The following is a 21,740-nucleotide window of genomic DNA, read 5'->3' as shown; positions in this document are numbered from 1 at the left end:
TTTATTTATTGGTGTGTAAATTGTTCAGTTTAAGGAGCTTCCCCCCCATCCGCCCTCATGATGTTATGGAAATAATGTATAAGAGAATAATTTTTCTGATTGATAAATAGTGTAGGCATCACAAAGAAATAAAATTCTGTAAGCTTAAACTAGAGCAGCGGTCGGTAACCTACAGCCCACGGGCCAGATCCGGCCTGCAACCCAAAATCATCCAGCCGGCAGGAGTGTATTTTTTCACTTCGTTTTCGCAACCTGGGAACTGCAGCTAGTGCCGGAGACGTGAGGGATCTGGGAACTGCAGCTAGTCCCCCGGAGACGCGCCAGTCCCGGGGCAAGCGAGGGATCTGGGATCTGCAGAAAACTAATTGAAAAACACGTGAAAACTAATGCGAAAAACAACATCAAGTGTCACACTAGTCAGTATGTATTAATATGTATTATTACTAATTTATGTATTATTAGTATGTATGATTACTAATTGAGTTAGTATGCATTATTATTATTACCTCTATTTATTAACTATGGTGATAGATGTGGCCCGCCATCCGCTCACAGACATGGGTCCTGGCCCCAAAAAGAACAAGATTACGGACCCCTGATCCAGAGGGTTATTGGAGATGAAGCACAAAATAAACAAATGAGGACTTGGCACAGTCAGAAACTGAGATTGTGGTGGTGATTTCCACTACTGATGAGCAGAAACATTAGGTATCAATTCCTTGATCTAGATCCAGCAGACATGGATTTTAAGAGCTGGCTATAAAAGATCTTTTTTTGGAATTGAGTGAAGTCCAACATCAGCAGTGTGGCATCAAAGGAGGATTCTCTTTTTTGACATCGTCCTGCTCGATTTGTATTGTATTGACAAAGTATTTGTTTTTCTCCTTAAAACGACATTAAATCAATTAAGGTTAAGTGAACAGTCACCAGCTTCATAATTCAACTTTGATACCAATATTTTCCATTTGCCATATTTTTTTAGAAACTAAAATTCAAATTCTCAAGATGTAGCAGTGATATTTCAACTGAGATTATTTTCTAGGCTCTAGAAACATTGTTTAATGCCATAGCCATTAAACTATAAATTTTCATGACTGTTATAAATTACATTGGAAACATCACTGGAAATATGTTACTTAATGCATACTTTAGAATGCCAATTGTGACCCTGGAGTTTCCCCATCTTTAAGGCAAATTCTATACAAATTCTGGCCCTTATGATGCCTCCTTTGTAATAATAATGGTTCTATGAAATGGTGGAATGAAACATAGATAAACAGGTGGTCCTGGCTTGTGGGACATTAACTTTGAAATGTTGTAGATGTGAAAGATGACCAAAACCTGATTGTATACTGTTTCAAGTCCCTTGAGTACCTTATCCATCCATCCATCCATCTTTCCATCTTTACTTCCTTCCTTCCCTAAAACTCTTTTTGTCTTCTTCCGGTTTGCGTTGTTTTTAAATTTGCGCAAAAACAGTACCCGATAACGCTAAGATTTTTCATCAACTTCCTCTCCATTCTCCTGTGCTGCAAGTGCGCCAACTTTTGTTCCAATCGGTGAAATATTGCAAAAGGTATTGGTCTTCTCTCCTGTCAAGGCCCTGGATGGTGACACCCCTTCTGGCACCTGCTGCCAATCATCAGCGGCGAGGAGAATAAAGCTGTAGGAGCGGAGTGAGCAGAGTGCGGGGGGGGGGCCATGTTTCTCAGGCGGGGGGGGGGGTCGTTTCGCAGGCGGGGGGCCGTGTCCGCAGGCAGGGGGCCGTGTTCTGCGACCACCACTACGACGAGCCGGGAAACACTGAGTGCGAGAGGAGCCGGGGCCTGAATATGCTGACTGAGGTCTGGGCCGGGAGCCGCAGAGCGAGGCTGGAGCCGGTTAGTGTGGTCGGAGCTGGAGCCAGTGAGTGCGGTCGGAGCTGGTGAGTGTTGTCAGAACCGGGGCCGGGAGCCGCTGAGAGCCCCCCCCCCCCCCCCACACACCCCTCCCCCCCATCACACCCCTCACCCCCACACACCCCCCCCACCCCACACACACCCCCCTCACCCAGTCCGACCCCCCCACCCCCCCCCACACACACACCCCATCCCCTCCCCTATCCCCACAACTCCCCTCCCAATCACCTCCCCCTACTCATCCCCCGCCCATAAATCCCCCTCCCCCCACATGCTTCCCGCCCCACACACCCATCCCCTCCCCACCACAACCCCCTCCCCCCAACACATCCTTCCCCTCCACCCCACCTCGCACCCCCATTCCCGCCCACCTTACACACACCCCTCCCTACATACACCCCCCTCCCCCTACCCCCTCCCTTACCCCAACAACCCCTTCTCCCCCACCCCCCCCCCCATACACACACACTCCCCTACCCTTCACCCCCCCCCCCCCCCCCCGCCACACAGCGGTAGGCCTTGGCAGCGGAAGGCCACGCCTGAAGTCTAGTTTTATATTGAAATTATGATCCCCGTGTCCCAGGCTCCTCAATAAGGGGAAACATCCTCCCTTCAATTAGGCCGCCGAGCCCTTTAAGAATTTTGTGAGTTTTGTTGTGATTTTCCCCATTCTCCCTATCTACTCCCCTGGAACCAGTCAAGTGATTTATTGGCTGCATTCTCTCAATGAGAAAATCTTTTCATGGAATCATACTGCATGGAAACAGGCCCTTGAGCTATCTTGACCATGACAATCAAGTTTTATAACCGTTAGTCCTCTTTGTCTGCATTTGGCCCATAACCCTCCGAAGTATCTTTCAAGCGTCACAATTGTAATTGCCACAACAACTAGCTGCTCATTCCATAAATGCACTACCCTCTGCTTGAAGAAATTGCCCTTCAAATCTCTAAAAACTTTCCCGCTCACCTTGAATCCATACCCTCTGGCACTGGACTGGTCCACCCTGGGAAAAAATACGGTGACCATTTATTTTATCTATGCCTCTGATGATTTTGTATAATTTACATCTATAAGTTCACCCCTCAGCCTTCTGCATACCAGGGGTAAAAATCTTAGCCTTGCCTTATAACTCAAGGCTCCGAGTCCTGGTAACATCGTGGTGAACCTTTTCTGCGCCCTATCCAGCTTGATGATATCATTCTTATAGCAGGCCAACCAGAACTGCACATAATATTTCTCACCAAAAACTTGTACAACTGTAGTGTGATGTCCCCAATCCTGTACTCAATACCCTTCTGCAGGGCGAGTTGCTGCCTTACAGCGCCAGATACCCTTACACTAGTTCTATGTTATCCCACTTTCGCATTCTACACACCAAAGGCAATTTACAGAAGCTAATTAAGCCACAAACCTGCACGTCTTTGAAATGTAGGAGAAAACCAGAGCAATTGGAGAAGACCCACGTGGTCACAGGGAGACCAGTATCAAACCTCTGCATAGAGAGCACCTGTAGTCAGGATCAAACCTGGGTCTTTGGCATTGAGAGACAGCAGGTCTACTACTGCACGACTGTGCTGTCTTTTTTAATTTTAATAACCCAAGACAACTCTGGAAAGTGGGTTTAGGGTGGCATCTGAAGGGATGCATCCTGCTGTTTGGGTAATTTTGCAAAATAGAGCAGGCATACCATACATTCTTCTCCTGCTACATTTCCTATATGCAAATGACATAGAGTAAAGTTTGGAGGCTACATTGATGTATTGCTTAGTTTTCCAAAGAAGAATGTCTCAGTGGATGCAGAAATTGTAAACGAGGAGAGTAGATGTATATAATGCAATTAAAAAAATCATTGAAATCAAATGATAGATCGAAAGCTCTGTTAGCTCAACCAAAATTCAGCATTTTGTCTTTAAAAAGTTCCCAATGATCACCTGGCCTTGGGAAGAACTTGTGCAAATGGGGAAAATGGAAAAGAAAACCCAAGATAGCATCTTTTCACAGCAGAATTGCCCAAGCAACATGTTACATCACTTTCCTTTCTTTGGTTGAGGAATAAATGTTAAATAGGATACTATGAATTCTTTAAACTTTTCTAAATATATTATGGCATCCACTTTAACGAACTGATAGGACACTGATAACATTTTTTCCAAATTAGTAGTTCTGATGATGTGGCATTTCTCCAATACACTACCAAAATGTCAACCTGGATTTGTGAATCTTTTCACTTTAGGACTAACAGTCCTGCTATCAACCCATATTAGAAACATTGGGGGAAGAATTTTGAGAATTAATCATAAATTCTTATAGACGAACACTTACCAGTGGCAGGGAGCTCTCTTGGGTAAGGACGGTGCATAGAGAACAATCAGATTCATTTTTATCTGCACACGGTTCATTCTTAACATTATTGCAATGGAAAAAAGAGTTATCTGCTATATTTGTGGGTGCAAGGTTTCTTTCCAATGAATATTCTCTACTTTCTGTACTCCTGAAGCATGGTGCAGAAATATTAAAGCTGTTCTTCTGAAGGTTTTTAATTTTTTCTTCATAATGTTGTATCGTTTCTTCAAGTTTGCTTTCCACGGTGCTCATTTGCTTCTCATTTTCCTGTTGCAATTTCTTAACTCTCCTACAACTCACAAAACAAAAATAGTCAATTCAACAACTTAACAGAATGTCTAATTGAGCTAACCTAGCTGGACACACTATGCAGTAGAACTTGGTTATCTTTTCATGTCATTAGAGCATCAGGTAACAAATAAAAGCATCTTAATAATTTGGCTTTGATAGATGATTCTAAACGCTTTCTTTAAATTTACAAGGCTTTTCCTTGTGGATATTCAATCATATAAGAAGGGATCAACTCATCCAAGCCCTAAACCTCCGTTATGAGGTCCAGACAGGTTCATCACAGGACAATGAAGAAGTAACTTGCATTTAAATACCACTCCCAAGTTTGTAAAACGTTGCAAGTTCATCGAAAACTGAAATCACATGCTGGCCCACTCTAATCACTAACGAAACACAGTGGGCTTAAATTCTGTTAACTTGTTTTCATACATGTTTAACATTAAATTACCAAATGATAGTTAATAATAGACAGGAATACTTTTTATGATATCATACATTATTGGAATAATTTTTAAGTAGCCTCTACCTCTTGAAGAACAGGTACAATGTGAAGGCAATCAAGTTCATATTATGCTCAACTTTTCAAAATGCCCCTTTGAAAATGATGGTAGAGGGGGAGGGGTGTATTTGACCTTCGCAACATATATAGTTATCTTTTCCATATCGATACAGAACGTGTTAGCAACAGAAATATTGTTTCTGCGAACTGCAGGTAATGAATACATTACTCAATGTCCTAAACAGAATTTCTGAGATAAAACTCTAAACTTACATTGATCATTGATTTCAACTTAGTTGTGCAGTAGTTATTGATTCACAATCCCCCTGCCCATCACTCCATTCACTGCAACATCGCGTTTAAGAAGGAACTGCAAATGCTGGAAAATCAAAGGTAGACAAAAATGCTGGAGAAACTCAGCGGGTGAGGCAGCATCTATGGAGCGAAAGAAATAGGCAACGTTTCGGGTCGAAGAAGGGTTTTGACACGAAACTTAACCTATTTCCTTTGCTCCATTGATGCTGCCTCACCCACTGAGTTTCTCCAGCATTTGTCTACCACTGTAACATCTCACCTGCTTCAGTGGCTCTGAAGAATTTCTGCATCTTTCACTTTATTCACGTCCATGCCAATACAATACCATCCTACACTATCCAAAACTAGCAAGAATATCACCAGAACACCTCACAAGAGTAACACTAAAATACTATCTTAGTTTGTACATTTGAAGTTGGTTCCAAGATACACATGCTTGGCAACAACACATGCTCTTTAGAAGGCACTATCATGGATAATATGGGCAAGGGACAGATCAAGATTGTGTCCTCTGGAAAGACTGTGGAATCTGTCTCAGGGAGAACCACATCTTCCTCTTATTCATTTAATCTTAAGCACCAATATGATGATTGAGACAATATCAACGTGAAAATGAAGTACCAAAAAGATGATTAGTCAAAATATAGTACATGAGAAGTTAGTGAGCAAAGAAGCTGACACATTCCATAGACTCAATGATCAGAGTTTTGAGAGAAGTGGTTACAAAGATAGTATGTGTTTTGATTATCATCTCCTTTTACATAATGGTTATCCTTAGGGCATCATTTACATAATCTATTTTCATAGGATACAGTGCATTTAACGATGACTTTCTTCAAAACATTTCAATCTAATTTGTTACAGCGGAACATTATATTTCTGATGGTGAAAAGATCGGACATTGAAAATGAAGAGGCCTGAATATTTGGGAAAGGTTGGAGTGGGTGGGCATGAAACAGGTAAGCTACCAATGCTCCATAATTCAGTCTGAAATAATGCATTGGCCTTGATAGACTTTATCAGAAGTTGACTTACATACTTAAAGAGCACCCTGCAAGCTTGGAGTGAGTGATCTTGGAACTTGCAATTCAAAACTGTGGTTAGCCTGGTCAGACTAGGCAAGTTCCCAACTCCAATTTATCTACCTTTTCTCACCACATCCATCTAACCAAAAATCATGGCAAGATTAAAAGTAAAGATATAAAATTAAGGATTCTGTCACTACAGTGTGTGGAACATTAATCTTTACGAGAGTTACGAGACTTCATGGATCCCCACAGTGCATGAACGATAACTAATTTGCACCTTTGAGTGTATTTGGGTGATGAATGATCAAATGAGTGGTGGCACAGAATATTTCGTAATGATTAAATTGAATTTTCAAGCGTGGTTGTCAACAAGATCATCAATAAAATACTGTCAATAATTAACTGTGTAAAACATCTCTATTGGCTAATGCTGCAAAGATGAATATTGATACTTTAAGAAATCAAGTCATTATTAAAATTGAACACCATTAAAAATAATATTGTGATTATATTGTTAGTGACCCTTGATATCACTGTAAAAAAAACCTCACAACAAGTAAGATCAGTGTCAGGATTCGACAAAATAGGTCAGATTTGAAAGCCAAAAATCAAACAGGATTCAAATAAATTTAAAGTTTGGCATGATAAAGAAACATGAAAGGCAGTAAGGAAGGCAAATTAACGAATAAAGTGAATTAAAAATTATTCAACACCATGAAATATATACCGTTTTTTTTAATGCCGAGGGAAGTGTTATTATTTTCCACACAAGACCCAAGGCAGCTTGCACATCTGGATTTTACACCATTGGTTTTCAAGATCTCACCTATTTTGTGAATGGAAGAGTTAACAAGGCAATGGAGGGAGGGTAGGTGTGTGTGAATTAGAGAATATTATGATGGAAAGGAAGAGAGGATGGATTGAGATAATTTTTGAGGGCGAGATAAATTTAGTTGAAATCACCATTGAAAATATTTAAAAGTAGAGCTTCACGAGAACAAGATGGATGCTCAGACACCTGATGCTAAGAAAACAAAGCTGCCTTTAACATCACAGATGTCTCCAATGTTTTGGTTAAAGCGTACCTCGGCGTTCTAGCATTTTATGCACAGTTTATAGACATGATATCAACACACGAGCTTCTCACTTTTTATATCAATACATAAATCCAGCAGCCATTGCAAGATTAAGAACAAAAAATCCCAAGTTGTGGTTATGGATACACTTAAAACCCAATTGTAGCAATGTTACAAAATTTTGAGATTTTAAAAATCAAGTCTGCAATTTATCCCATCAGATAAACCATAACAATAAGTTTAATTTGACACCAAATTCACTTTCATATCTCAAGTATTAAAAAAGTTATGGCCATTTTCATACTCGGAAATTAGCATCTTGTTCCCTATTGATTTTCAATGGACATTACAAAAAAGCTGTGATCTTGGATAGTCAAAAGCCCATTTCTTAAGGAAAGATTAACATTTTTAAATAGCCTAAGTGTCCAAAGATTATTCACAAATAATTCACAATATAACATGATTTTTATATCTAATTTACATTAATTTATAGGGCAAATGGAAGGAATTTAGTGTTCAATTGCTGTAAATAAATGCCCATTTAAATCGGCTTTCTAGTGGGTTTCTGTGAACGCGCTGGTTTAGAACGTTGACATCGCGCTGGATTAGTGCCCTCAAATGCCGAGAAAAATACTGCGGGATATAAAAAGCCCAAAATAAACTACTCGCTATAGATAACTTGATATATAGGGTTATATATATGCCCCATTTAATGTAAAAATAAGGTACATACCTTTAATTGTTTGCTTTATAAAACCCTGGGGCTGTGAGAGGTTGCGGAATGAGACAGTAATTTTAAAACTATTATAACTATATTATCGAGGCCTATAAAACTAATAATACCTTTTGCGAACGGGTCTTGCAGCGATTTTTCGTTAATGATTTACTAGGCTGAACATCTGCGATTAGTACAGCCTAGTAAAAATCGCGTTTTAAACCCGCCCCCTCCAAACAGCGCCAAAATCGCGGACCTGGCTGTGGGCAGATTCCCAATGGCGATTCAGGTAGGTTTTGTAACATACCTACCAATTGCAAATGAAATTCTACAGCCTAGTGCACTATAATCATTGCCCTGTGAGATAGACATTATAGGCCGATATCTTTCACCATTTCTGAATGCCCATTGAAAATAAATTACTTTTGAAATGTGGACAATGTTGCAACATGAAAAACAAAATTTGTGAAATACAAGCACATATAGCAATGTGACTGGATAACCTGTCTAAAACTATCTAATATTGCTGGGCAGTGATATTGTTGCAGCTTCTGTAAATATCGAGGCAGTTTATTGAAAACCAAACAATTAAAATATATTATTTCAAAGTTAACAATTCTGAAATTCAGTCATACCAGAGAAAGGAGATGAGGAAAAAGACGAAAAGATGACTGCTCTGAGAAAAATCTTTAGAGCAAATGCAAATATGGAAACAAGCAAAGAAAAATTAAGTTAAATAGGTACATTTTTGCCTGGGCACATCTCAAAAAAATAATTTAGCAGAAAGCATCAACTTCAATGAAAGAAAAATTAGGTAGACTATTATACCCAGATTTGTTATGTCCTTACAAACAACATCTTTATAAACTTCATTAATATCAAAGCATTAGATGATTGTCACTTATTACAAACAAATTAAATATTACCATTAGCCATCCTATTGCTTCCTCAGATAATACTTGGGTTTATAAAGGTCGCTGTCATTTTCTACTGACACTTGGATCTGTTTTCTCATTGATCAGTAACATAGTTTGTCTAATGACAGGGATTAGATTGTAACAGCTATGGCTAATAATGGTCTGTGCACTGAAAGTTGGTGCATTGGATTCTGCTTCATCGATTCGTGGCTGCGGTCTATCCGTCTGAAGTGGAGGTGCTGTTCCAAAGAGATTAGCATGCACGCAATGGATCCTTACAAGATAAAGGATTCCTTATTAATGCAATGAATAATCATAAAATGGAATATGGGAGTTTAAAATTCTGCATCTAACTGCCATTAATACACTTGACAGCATATATTTGGAAGTGCCACCTCAATGAGCAGGAAACAAACTGCCTGAGGAACTCAGTGAGTCAGACAAAATCTGTGGGGATAATGGTTAAGTCAGCGTTTTGGACGAGACTCTGCATCAGGATTCTGGCGCAGAAAGTTGGTGATCAGTTTAATTTTTGCTCTAGATGAGTGCATCTGCAGTCTGGTTGTCTTCCATGCCATTGAGACAGCATTGGGAGAGGTTAATAGTGTGTCAGCTGATCTCCATTAAAAAAAAAATAGGGACACTGACTTGTCTGATAGCTTGTTGTGGGATGACAGATGGCGCAATGGGCTAAGTGTTCGGCTGGCGACCTGAAGGTAGCCGGTTCGAATCCCGCTTGGAGTGCATGCTGTCGTTGTGTCCTTGGGGCAAGACACTTCACCCACCTTTGCCTGTGTGTAAATGTAATGTAATTATGTGAAGCACTTTGGGGTCAATGCAAGTTGACTAAAAATGTGCTATATAAATAAGATTTATTATTATATTATTATTGTTTGCAAGGGGAATTGAACATTTTCAGGCACTTGTCTGCATGTTAGTGGCAATGCTGATGGCAACGAGAAGTCAATGCCACGACTTTCCTTCGATACAGAGTTCTCAACAGATTTTGTTGAGTCATCCTCAAATGTGCAAGCTTCGGTTATTTTATCCATTTGATGTGAAAATATCTCAGCATTTCTCAAATAATATCACCAATACAGACTGTATTGAGCTCCATTCCACATAGCTACAAGCAGATTTGACATATGGTTAAAATAGGTAAACCTTGATGTAAAAAGGATATTGGGTTTCCAAAATTAAACATTCTGGCCTAGAAAATGGATCAATCTGCACAATTTTTTTTCATATGCAAATTGGTTTAACCAGGTAGTTTGCACCAGTGCTAATTTTCAGATAATATCATAATAATTGATAAACTAGTATGTGCTCTTCCATATGCAATTCATCTTAACTCAGCCCACAATTTTCTGACATCAGTTATGCACCAAATGAATGTTGTTCAAGCATGTGGCAACGCACATTGCAAAATCTGAATGCAGTGTGGAAGATTAATTATGCAGCCTTAACATTAAAGGGTTTGTGTTGGTTGGTTCCTCTGAACAGTAATTAGTCTGTTTTTTTTTTCTAAATGTTGCTCCCAAAACTCCAATTTATTTCTGAAATAGATTGCTCTTTCTTATTGATGTAAATTGGAGGTCTTGATGCAACAAGCAATCATCATTGAATATTCACACAAAAAAACATATGCAGGTTTACACTATTATATAATACTGTTCCTTTGCTTACAGCATCTGCCAGCCTAACATTTCAATACTCAAGGAAGTGATAGAATTGGCCAATTCCTTCACTATTGCACACTTTTTATTCAATGGATAGCTATGCTGAATGCTGTAATCTTTAGATGTGAGCTTAGCTTGCACCTCACAGTGGAGTGATCCCATTCACAGCACAGAAGTCAATTAGGCCAGACAATCACGAGGAATTGTCCAGTCACCTAGGAGGGTGTGTTGCATCCTCTCCCTCCCGTTAATTCCCTTATCGCCTTTGTAATCTTTTATATAGTTGTACTGTGGATGTCACAGGGACAGTGCTTGAAGCAATCAGCATGACTGTGACACGGCAGCCATAACATCTTACGTTCAGCTTCTGATGGGAACAACTTTGTGAAAAATATCACAGCACTGCTTCTAATGCACTGTTGCCCCGATTCATTAGTTTTTTGCAGGATATTCAATTGGGCATTAGTGTTGATGCAATATATATTTAAGATGCCAAAAGAGGGGGAAATCCAGTTTCTAGGCATGTGCTTAATAATAGTTGAAACAAAATCATGCAAACATCCACATTACCTGCTTTCATGTTCTTTCATCTCTGTAACAGCATGTTGTGTATGGCGGAGAGCTGCTTCATACTTTTCCTGGCTAGTCCTGGTAGACATTTCTAGTTCTGCCTTTAATTTCACCAAGTCCTTCTGTAACAGTTTATTGTCATAACCCAGTTTATGGATAGAGGCTGCATAAGTATTCTGAAGTTCCTTCAATTGATTATTTTCTATCTGCAATGGGATAATAAATACACTGAAACAGTATCAATCTTTTGTTGGATGATTGGTTAATCAATATAGGGCAAACAGTGCTTTATTGATCTTTTCTCTGTAAACTTCTAAATTACTTTTTTCATAAAATGGGAAGGTAAGAAAAAACATAGTTATGTCAAGCATATTACTAAAACAATCCACAAATTGGTGTATTCATAAATCAATGGCTTGAATTTAGACAATAGATGTTATGAACCAAAAGAGCTATAAGTCAACAGGTACTATGCCACTGAAAAATGAGTCAAACCAGGACAAAACCAACACAGTGAATGACAGGGCTCTGGGGGGGAGGTTGTAGAGCAGAGGGATCTAGGACTGCAGGTACATCGTTTCTTGAAAGTAGTATCACAAGTAAATAGAGTGGTCAAGAAGGCTTTCATTGGCCTTCATCAGTCAGTGTATTCAGTTTAGAAATTAGGAGGACATGTTATAGTTGTACAAGACGCAAGGCCACTTTTAGAGTATTGTGTTCAGTTTTGGTCACTATGTTGCAGAAAAGATCGTGTTAAGTGGAAAGGGCGCTGAAAAGATTTACGAGGGCTTGAGCTATAGGGAGAAGTTGAGCAGGCTAGGACTTTATTCATTGGAACACAGGAGGAACAGGCATATAAGATCATGACAGAAATTGATAGGGTAAATGCACAGAGTCTTTTACCCAGAGATGGTGAATTGAGAATCAGAGAGCATATGCTTAAGGTGATAGGGAGAAAGTTTTAATATGAACGCAAGGAGCAACTTTTTTTAAACAAAGGATGTTAGGTATAGGAAACGAGCTGCTGAAGGACGTAGTTAAGGCAGGTATTATCACAACGTTTAAGAAACATTTAGACAGGTACATAGATAGGATAGGTTGAGGGATATGGGCCAAACTCAGGCATGTTGGCTGGCTGGGAAAGTTGGGCCGAAGGGTCCGTTTCCAAGCTGATTCCATGACTCTGCAAATGGGGGTGCCATTCGCACATCAGTTCTCCATGGTACAAAGCCAAGGGCTGTATGTTAAGTGTATTCAGGTGATCTATTTTTGAGTCATAGCTCTCACAGATTCAATGGTGAGTCCAGAAATGGAGTGGACAGCCAGCTATGCCAGCTCCTGACATTTAGGATATCTTAAACAGCCAGGTATGACCATGCCAAGTATGATACCCTGCCATTCCCTTTGGAATCAGTGCATAGCAATATTGTAAACAGTCTGATGTGGTGATATGTGAAAAGCTATATGCCAAATCAAATATAACCTCCTAATGCATTTTTGTAGTCATACACATTTATAATAATGACATTTATATCCACTTATTCTTCCTTTTAGCTGAATAGCATTGCAGAGTGCTCATCAGAAAGCAAAATGCATAATAAAATCACAGAGAATTTTGATTCATGCTCATTGGCAAGCAATGTCTACTTGTTATTAAAAAGTGTTTTTAAAAATGTACAATCTTCCACAACAAAACAATCTCATTTTTGATGTTTCCTCTCCATTTACCATAGCTCTTTGACCTTCCAAAGTTTGCAACATTTCCTTTAAGTGTTTATTCTCTGCTTTAAGAGATTCAAGCTGGTCCATGGCCACCTAGAATTCAGATACAACTATGAGTTGCACAGTTCACAACAAAGACTTCATTTAATTTGATTTTAAAATTGTGTTCATACACATGACGAATGGTTAATTTGCATATTCTTACAAACATTGGGAGAGCATTAAAAAGAATGATGGCTACCACAAATGCAGGCTGCCATGCATATTTATCAAGCCAAATATTATTATGCATTTAAGTTAAAGACACCTTCACATCATAATCCAAGATTAAAATGGATCTTGCTAATTCATGTATCTGTTTTAGCATATGTTGTCTGTTTCTAGCATGTAACAGATAGCATGTAAACTGCTCTTTTCCAAGTTTAAAAACAAACAATCTCATTGTTCTCAACTCCAAGCTTCTCATAGATAGGAGCAATTTTAAAGAATACTTTTAAGCAACCATTGAAGAGACTTTAAATTGAAATGTATAATTTCTTCTGCAGTTGTATAGGGCTCTGGTGAGACCACATCTGGAGAACTCTCATATGAGGAAAGATTTAAAAGACTAGGTTTGTATTCTCTGGAGTTTAGAAGGATGAGGGGGGATCTTATAGAAACATATAAAATTATAAAAGGACTGGACAAGCTAGATGCAGGAAAAATGTTCCCAATGTTGAGTGAGTCCAGAACCAGGGGCCACAGTCTTAGAATAAAGGTGATGCCATTTAAGACTGAAGTGAGAAATAAACTTTTTAACCCAGAGAGCTGTGAATTTGTGGAATTCCCTGCCACAGAAGGCAGTGGAGGCCAAGTCACTGGATGGATTTAAGAGAGAGTTAGAGCTCTAGGGGCTAGTGGAATCAAGGGATATGGGGAGAATGCAGGTACGGGTTATTGATTGGGGACGATCAGCCATGATCACAATAATAATAATAATACATTTTATTTATGGGCGCCTTTCAAGAGTCTCAAGGACACCTTACAAAAATTTAGCAAGTAGAGGAAAAACATGTTAGCGGAATGAAATAAATAGTAGAGACATGACTAGTACACAAATTAAAGACAGAATTCAATTGAAAACACAATACGAGGCAATTCAAGCAGATGAAAAGGGAGGGGGACGTGGGGCTAAGGATAGGCAGAGGTGAAGAGATGGGTCTTGAGGCGGGACTGGAAGATGATGAGGGACATGGAATTGCGGATCAGTTGGGGGAGGGAGTTCCAGAGCCTGGGAGCTGCCTTGGAGAAGGCTCTGTCCCCAAAACTGTGGAGGTTGGATTTGTGGATGGAGAGGAGACCGGCTGATGTGGATCTGAGGGACCGTGAGGTGTTGGTAGGGGGAGAGGAGGTCAGTGAGATATGGGGGGGGCCAGATGGTGGAGGGCTTTGTAGGTGAGGATCAGGATTTTGTAGGTGATCCGGTGGGAGATGGGAAGCCAGTGAAGTTGTTTGAGGACTGGAGTGATGTGATGCCTGGATTTGGAGTGGGTGATGAGTCGGGCGGCTGCGTTCTGGACCAGTTGGAGTCGGTTGATGTACGTGGAGCTGATGCCAAGGAGAAGTGAGTTGCAGTAGTCCAGTCGGGAGGAGATGAAGGCATTGATGAGTCTTTCAGCAGCGGGAGGTGTGAGAGAGGGTCTGATTTTGGCGATGTTGCGGAGGTGAAAGAAGGAGGTTTTAATGACATTGCGGATGTGAGGCTCAAGGGAGAGGGTGGAATACGAGAGAATTTATTTCTGATACGAGAGAATTTATTTTTCAAACTGTATGTATACATAATTTAACAGAAAACACGGACTACACCATCATTTTTTTGGCACAACATTTTTGAAAAGTTAATTAACTACAGAAAAGTTTACCATGATCATCAAAAGCTGCAAGAGCCCACTTATGTCAAGAATTAATTCTGATTCACCATTAATCTATCCATTAAAGTATTACATGAATATACAGTTTTACTGACCCAATATTCAGCTGATATATGATCTCTGTTTTCCTGTTCAGTTTTGAGTTGCTTTTCCAGATGAGCGGTTTTCTCTGTTACAGTTGCTATGGTTATTTCTTTTTGATCAAGCACTGTAGAGAGGTTAGAGACCTCCGTTCTAATTCCCACCATCTCAGAGCTATGTGACTGCTCCTTCTCACCAAGACAATTCCTCAACTACAATAGAATATTAAAAAACTGTTCAGAATATTTTTCAGATCACATGTTTAAATCTATAATGTACTGCTAAACACTTAAAGCACCTACATTTTGAAGGAATATAACAGCACAGAAGATGCTACATTCATACAACACAATTTAATAATTAGAAGGTGGAAGAGAACATTATCTTTTACTTCTGATATTCTTGTTTAAATCTACAAGGTAATAAAGATGGTTTATAATACAGTTAAAAGATTCTTATATCTGAAATGGTGGTCGCTATCACCACACAATTATCTGAAATTCTGAACAAAAACAAAGTAGCAATTGCAAAATAGAGGGTATATGGAAAGTCATGCAATTTTACAGAGTTTTCTTCGAAATGAAATTGTTTGAATGGAATTCTAAATATTATTAATGGATCAACTTATGGAAGAAAATTATTAAACAGTAAAATTACATCTGCTCTTTCTTCTTTAATATGTACTTCATGTTGGCAGGTGCCAAAACTGCTGCTTGTTTAACTTTACTTTGTCCTGGAGTGGTGACCATGTCATAAGGTCATAAGGAATAGTAGAATTGCGCCATTCGGCCCATCAAGTCTACTCCGCCATTCAATCATGGCTGATCTTTCTCTCCCTCCTAACCCCATTCTCCTGCCTTCTCTCCATAACCTCTGACACCTGTACTAATCAAGAATCTATCTACCTCTGCCTTAAAAATATCCTCTGATGGCCTCCGCAGCCTTCTGTGGCAAAGAATTCCACAGATTCACTACCCTCTGACTAAAGAACATTTTCTTCATCACTCTAAAAGAACGTTCTTTAATTCTGAGGCTATTCTGGGACCTCTAGTCCCATACTCTCCCATTAGTGGAAACATCCTCTCCACCATCCAAGCCTTTCACTATTCTGTACGTTTCAATGAGGTCCCACCTCATTCTTCTAAACTGCAACGCGTACGTGTCCTGTGCCGCAAACACTCATCACAGGTTAACCTACTACACTTTGTTTAATGACGTTTGTATGTCTTTTACTTCACAAAAGTTCTATTTTGTATAATTTGTGTTTTAATACTATATTTTAAAATAATGCAGTTAAATATCACAAACAGCAATGCTGTAAATTAAGTTTACAAATACTGCAACTATTAAAACTATCAATTCTTTTCAATCTCTGAATTTTGAGTCATTGTATAATTTGTGTTTGCTGAAAACTTCTTGTCATTAATGTATGTCAGCAAAGGAAAACAAATCTCAAGAGGTTACTTTGTTGTTTGTGTTTCTTATGCAGATCAGCTTTCAAGAAAGTGATATAGATCAAATACCATTAAATTGTAATTTTTCAAGGCCATGTGATATCGCAAACTGAATAACATATGTAAAATGTCTAACTTACCTTATTGATTTCCTTGTTCCCTTCCATGTACTCATTCTGCAATATTTGCAACTCTTCGTCTTTTCTGCTGAGCTCATTCTTCTGCTGATCGCAATACGTATGTGTTAAATCAAGCCTATGACAAAACAATGCATACTTTCATTTTCATGTGATCTTAAATCAAAACTATTTACTTTTCATGCAACTTGGCGAGAATTTGATGCTAACAAATATTTAGGAATGTGAACCTAGCAATATTTGAATTAAAAAATAATCCCTCAGTCCAAATCAATGTTGTGAATGAACAAATTTGATAAAGAGAAAACAAAGAACTGCAGGTGCTGGAATCTTGAGAAAAATACAAGGTACTGGAGTAACTCAGTGTATCAGTGTGGATCTGTGGCGGGAATGGATGGGTGACGTTTCAGGTCAGAACCCTTCGTCAGACTCAATGTATATTATAACTTTTGGTAATTTTTCTCAATGCTTAAATTCTGATTGCAAATTTTAAAGGAAATAATGTTATTAATTACAATTAATTTTTGTGCTGGTTACAAAATTTGTATTAAAATTGTGGAAGTTTGCCAAAAAATTATAGACCATCCATGGGATCAGTCAGTACTCGTTTACCAAGGTCTGGAAGAAGCATCATGTTGTGTAATACATTGGTTGTACAAAGACCAGCAGAATGCCTGCATTGTAAAAAATACCATCACATTGCCAGTGTGGGGTGTGGCATGCATGAGATTAATATAAAGGGTTCACAGATTAATACATTTTATTGTGTCAAGGAACTAGCCCATTGTAAAATCCATAATAATTTCAGTAAATGTATCAACATAAACTTTAGGAGAGAAAACTGTAGCAAATAAATACCAAACAGTGAAAAAGTAATAATGGGAAAATAATATAATGAAATATGATGATAAATGTATTTTGAAGAACAAAGTCAAAATTAATCATTACATTTTGCGGATTGAGAGGATTTTAAGTTCAGATACAAGTGTTACGGGGGAGAGGGGGGCGGTGGCCCCATCCTAGAGAACAGTTTGTGTTGTGATTTACTTTAATCCAAAGCTGCGTTATTGAGTCAAGAAATGAGAATTGATAAATAATACATTTTGTGTCTATTTATTTGCTTTTTTCCACACAAGTTCTGTGTGAGCAAATTTTATTGTGTATCTCAATTATTCAGATAGTAATGTGTGAATTCTGTGAGGGCATATTTACATTACTTGAAACGATGTTACATGGCGGTTGCAAGTACATGCACATCCATACAGTAGGATATAAATAAGTTACTTTATGTCACAATTAACAATTCCCGGGAAGTCAAATTATTTAGGTATTTCTGAGCTTGATTCAGTTGTTGAGCTATATTCAGATAATGATACATCAATCTGACTAGTCATCAATGAGGCTTTCTCGAACAAATCTCCAGTCATTCAAGGCTGGACAGGATAACCGAAAGACAAGATCACAGATTGTTCACCTTTTTATAAGAATATTGTTCCTTGTGTTTCATATTTATCTTAGTTCCATTTCCTTGGAACTATACTGTATCACATCGCTATTCGACTTTCCTCTGGATTCTGAATATCCAGAAACTTTGTGCCTATCTTTATCCAAGCACTCTGCGGTCTTTCAGCACATCGATTTCCTCCGTTCCTGGAGAACATGGATAGGTGATGCTTTGGATCGGGATACTTCTTCACACTGATTGGGGAGAATGTTGAAATAGAGGCAGGTGCGGGTCAATCCTGCTGAATCTATTGGTTGCTAACCATTGTAACTCTCCTTTCCATTCCTATACTGACTTTTCAATTCCTGGGCATCCTCCATTGCTAGGGTGAGGCCACACACAAACTGAGGGAACAGTACCCCATGTTCTAATTGGGTAGCAATGGTATGAAGATTGAATTCTCCAATTTTAGGTAACTAACCTGCAAACACACGACCTTCTCTTCCCGCCCCCTCCCCCATCTTCGCTGTGGCCCACCTGGATGTGCACCCATTTCTCCTATTCCCCCTACCCTCCCTCCCCCTCCATTTCTAACTCTGTCTAACCTTATCTTCTTTCTTCATCTCATACGTTTTATCTTTTCATCTCTTTTGAGCAATCATGTGCCAATCAACCACCCATCATCCGTATCCACTTATCACTTGCCAAACTTTATCATGCTCCCACCTCTCCCAGCTTTCTCCCACCACCATCTGATGAATGATACCGACCCAAAAAGTCCTCCATAAATGTTCTCCAGAGATGCTGCCTTTTCTTGGTAAACCAGCATTTCCATTTCCTTGTATCTATATTTCCTCCATTCATCTCCCACCCACTATTTTACTCTTAATTTTGTTGGAAACCTGTATTAAATCCTAGCACCAATATATTATAATTTGTCAGCTCATAAGTTGCGACCACCCCGTATATTCCTGCATCAAGAGTCAACCAACACTAAAACAACCAATTTATTGTTACCCTTTGTTTTTTGCCCCTCAATCAATCCTCTATCGACTCCAGTGTTACCTTTAACTTTGTGAGCCCATACGTTGTATAAAATACTTTTCTATGGTACCTTTTGAAAAAAAATCCGTTACCCAAGAAGTTTAATAGGATTTAATAGGAAAATATTTACCTCAAAAACAATGTCCATGTTATCATTTTTGCCTAATCATGTTATGGTTTTATTTTTTAAATGTGATATTACCAATTCTGCAAGACAATTCCAATATTTTCTCTCCGTTTTTATACATGTCATTGCTCTAGTTATTATCTTGCAGTCTGCTCTGACTGCTTCGGAATCAGGGGAAGTTTGGAAGATTATCTCTAATGCATCTTCAAAGTGAAAAATTACCTCCTATAGAGCCTTGAAACACAGTGTATCTAGTTCTGGGAACATATCCAGCAATTTCTCTTTTCTGTTATTTTATTACTAGAGGTTTCATTCTGTAAATTAGAAAACTCAGTTTCCCAGCTACATTTGCTGAGTTTTTGTAGTGAAGACGTAAAATTATTAAGGCCTCAACATTTCTTTGTTCCCCATTATATGTTTCCTATCATTGTTTCTGCGGAATCCAATTTCATTTTTGCTGATCTCTCTTTGCAGAGTTGAAAAGGGTCTTTTTTTTTAAAAAATACAGCAAACCCTCATGATTACGGAGCTCTTTATAATGGATTTCAGTTATAGTGGACAGACCATTACTACTAGGCCAAGTTGCCAACACCACCCATGGCTCGCGCAACCTCCCCAGCCACTTCCAGGCTGGGCTGCCAATGCCACACCCCGGCCCACAACGCCACCCCCGGCTGCTTCCAGGCCGCACCTACCAACGTTCACTACCAGGCTGGGCTGCCAATGCCGGTCCGCATCACCACCCTGCCTGCTTCCAGGCCAGGCCGGTCACCACCGCCAGCCCGCATCTTCCTCGGCCGCTTCCAGGCCACGCCTGCCACTGTCAACCCTTACCTGCACTCCAGCCGCCGCAGGACACGACCGATGGCTACACCGCACCTCGCCTCTCCCCCAGCCGGCAGCAGGCCAGAGCCGTCAATGCACCTGAATTTCAGGCCCAGTTCCAGACCAAGAGTCTGAAGAAGGGTTTCGATCCGAAACATCACCTATCCATGTTCTATCGAGACGCTGGCAGATCCACTGTGTTAATCCAGCACTTAGTTTCCTTTTCGTGATTAACTAACGTCTGCAGTTCTTTGTTTCTACTAATACAACAAAACTATATTACTGGGTAATCATTAATTTGGTTTTAATGGACACCATTCCCGCCCCATGGTCAGTTATAACAAGGACTTACTGTATTTTCCCTTCTAATTTATCATCTTCTCTCAAATTTTTGATCATTAAATGCTACTTCTTAAAAATCACCCAATCGTCAGACTTTGTGGCATCATTAAAACATTCCTTTTATTTGCTATTATTCTTAACATGAGTTAGCAAGGTTTAATTACTTTTTCCATGGAGTTTTTTTACTTATCAATAAAATATATATTTTGATAATTTTAGGATGCTTGTCGTCATTTATCAAGAGCTAAACATTTTAGCCTAATTAAGACACAAAGTACAGGAGAAACTCAGCGGGTCAGGCAGTATTTCTGGAGGACATGGATAGGTGATCATTTTATGTCAGGACCCTTCAGACTGATTGTAGTGGAGGTAAGGGTGGGGGAGGGTAAGAAAGCTGGAAGAGAGGTGGAGAATGGGACAAAGTCTGGCAAGTGATATAGGTGGATACAGGTGAGAGGGGTTAACAATTGGCAGATGGTTGGACAAAAACAAGAGCTAAATAGACAATGTGTGAGATAAGGATAGAAGAGGCAAGAAATGTGAAAATAGGAAGGAAGATAGGAGGGAAATAAGAGGGAATGGGGGGGGGGGAGAAGTGGGTGTATCCAGGTGGGGAACTGGGAAGAGGGGAGAAAAAAGGGGGGGGGGGGGGGGGGGGGGGATTCAGGACCAATTTCTTCCCAACTGTTATCAGGCAACTGAACCATCCTCTCACCAGCAAGATGATCTCCCATCTACCGCATTGGAGACATGTGAACAATATTTTATTGGACTTTATCTTGTACTAAATGTATTTTATCAGACTTTATCTTGCATTAAATGTTGTATCCTTTATCTGTACACTGTGGATGACTTGATTTTAATCATGTATGGTCATTTCATTGACTGGATAGAGTGCAACAAAAGCTATTCACTGTACCTCAGTACACATGACAATAAACTAAACTAAATTATTTTTTACACACTGTTCAATTCACCACACCTCCATTGCTTCCCAGCTCAAGAATCATGATTCAAACTCCAAGAATCATAAGCTTCAATTTGCCTGCAAACTCCTAAGAATTGTTACAGAACAGACCCATTTCTCAAACCTGACACACAATGCCAACTATTCGAGTATTCCTGCCATATCAAACAGACAAATTGCACAATACTCGAAAGACACACATCTCTTAGGTTACGCGATGGAAGCAAATTATCTTCAATCTGGAGGGACAGTCTAAAAAAAAATAAAAATACATTTTTTGTTGGCAGGAACAAATGTTGTGAGAAATAATGTTCTCTGCTCATTGAAGTAAAGTGCCAGCCAATATGGAAAAGGC

General features: G+C 39.3%; 1 protein-coding gene across 6 annotated transcripts in view; it reads right to left on the bottom strand.

The window, feature by feature from the left end:
* Positions 1–21,740, bottom strand: part of LOC129698258 (centrosomal protein of 63 kDa-like) — an 85,658-nt gene that overhangs the window by 5,954 nt on the left and 57,964 nt on the right. For all 6 annotated transcript variants that reach the window (XM_055637286.1, XM_055637288.1, XM_055637291.1 and 3 more), the window contains 5 exons: positions 16,640–16,754; positions 15,060–15,257; positions 13,061–13,147; positions 11,333–11,538; positions 4,222–4,531 (listed from right to left, as the gene is read on the bottom strand). In XM_055637286.1, the coding sequence (XP_055493261.1) occupies positions 4,222–4,531; positions 11,333–11,538; positions 13,061–13,147; positions 15,060–15,257; positions 16,640–16,754 (916 nt within the window). The remainder of the gene's footprint in view (positions 1–4,221; positions 4,532–11,332; positions 11,539–13,060; positions 13,148–15,059; positions 15,258–16,639; positions 16,755–21,740) is intronic.

This window comes from Leucoraja erinacea, chromosome 6 (assembly GCF_028641065.1).
Source record: "Leucoraja erinacea ecotype New England chromosome 6, Leri_hhj_1, whole genome shotgun sequence".
Taxonomy (NCBI): Eukaryota; Metazoa; Chordata; class Chondrichthyes; order Rajiformes; family Rajidae; genus Leucoraja; species Leucoraja erinaceus.
Note: the sequence above shows the minus strand (reverse complement) of the source record. Positions and strands in the feature narration are given on the sequence as shown.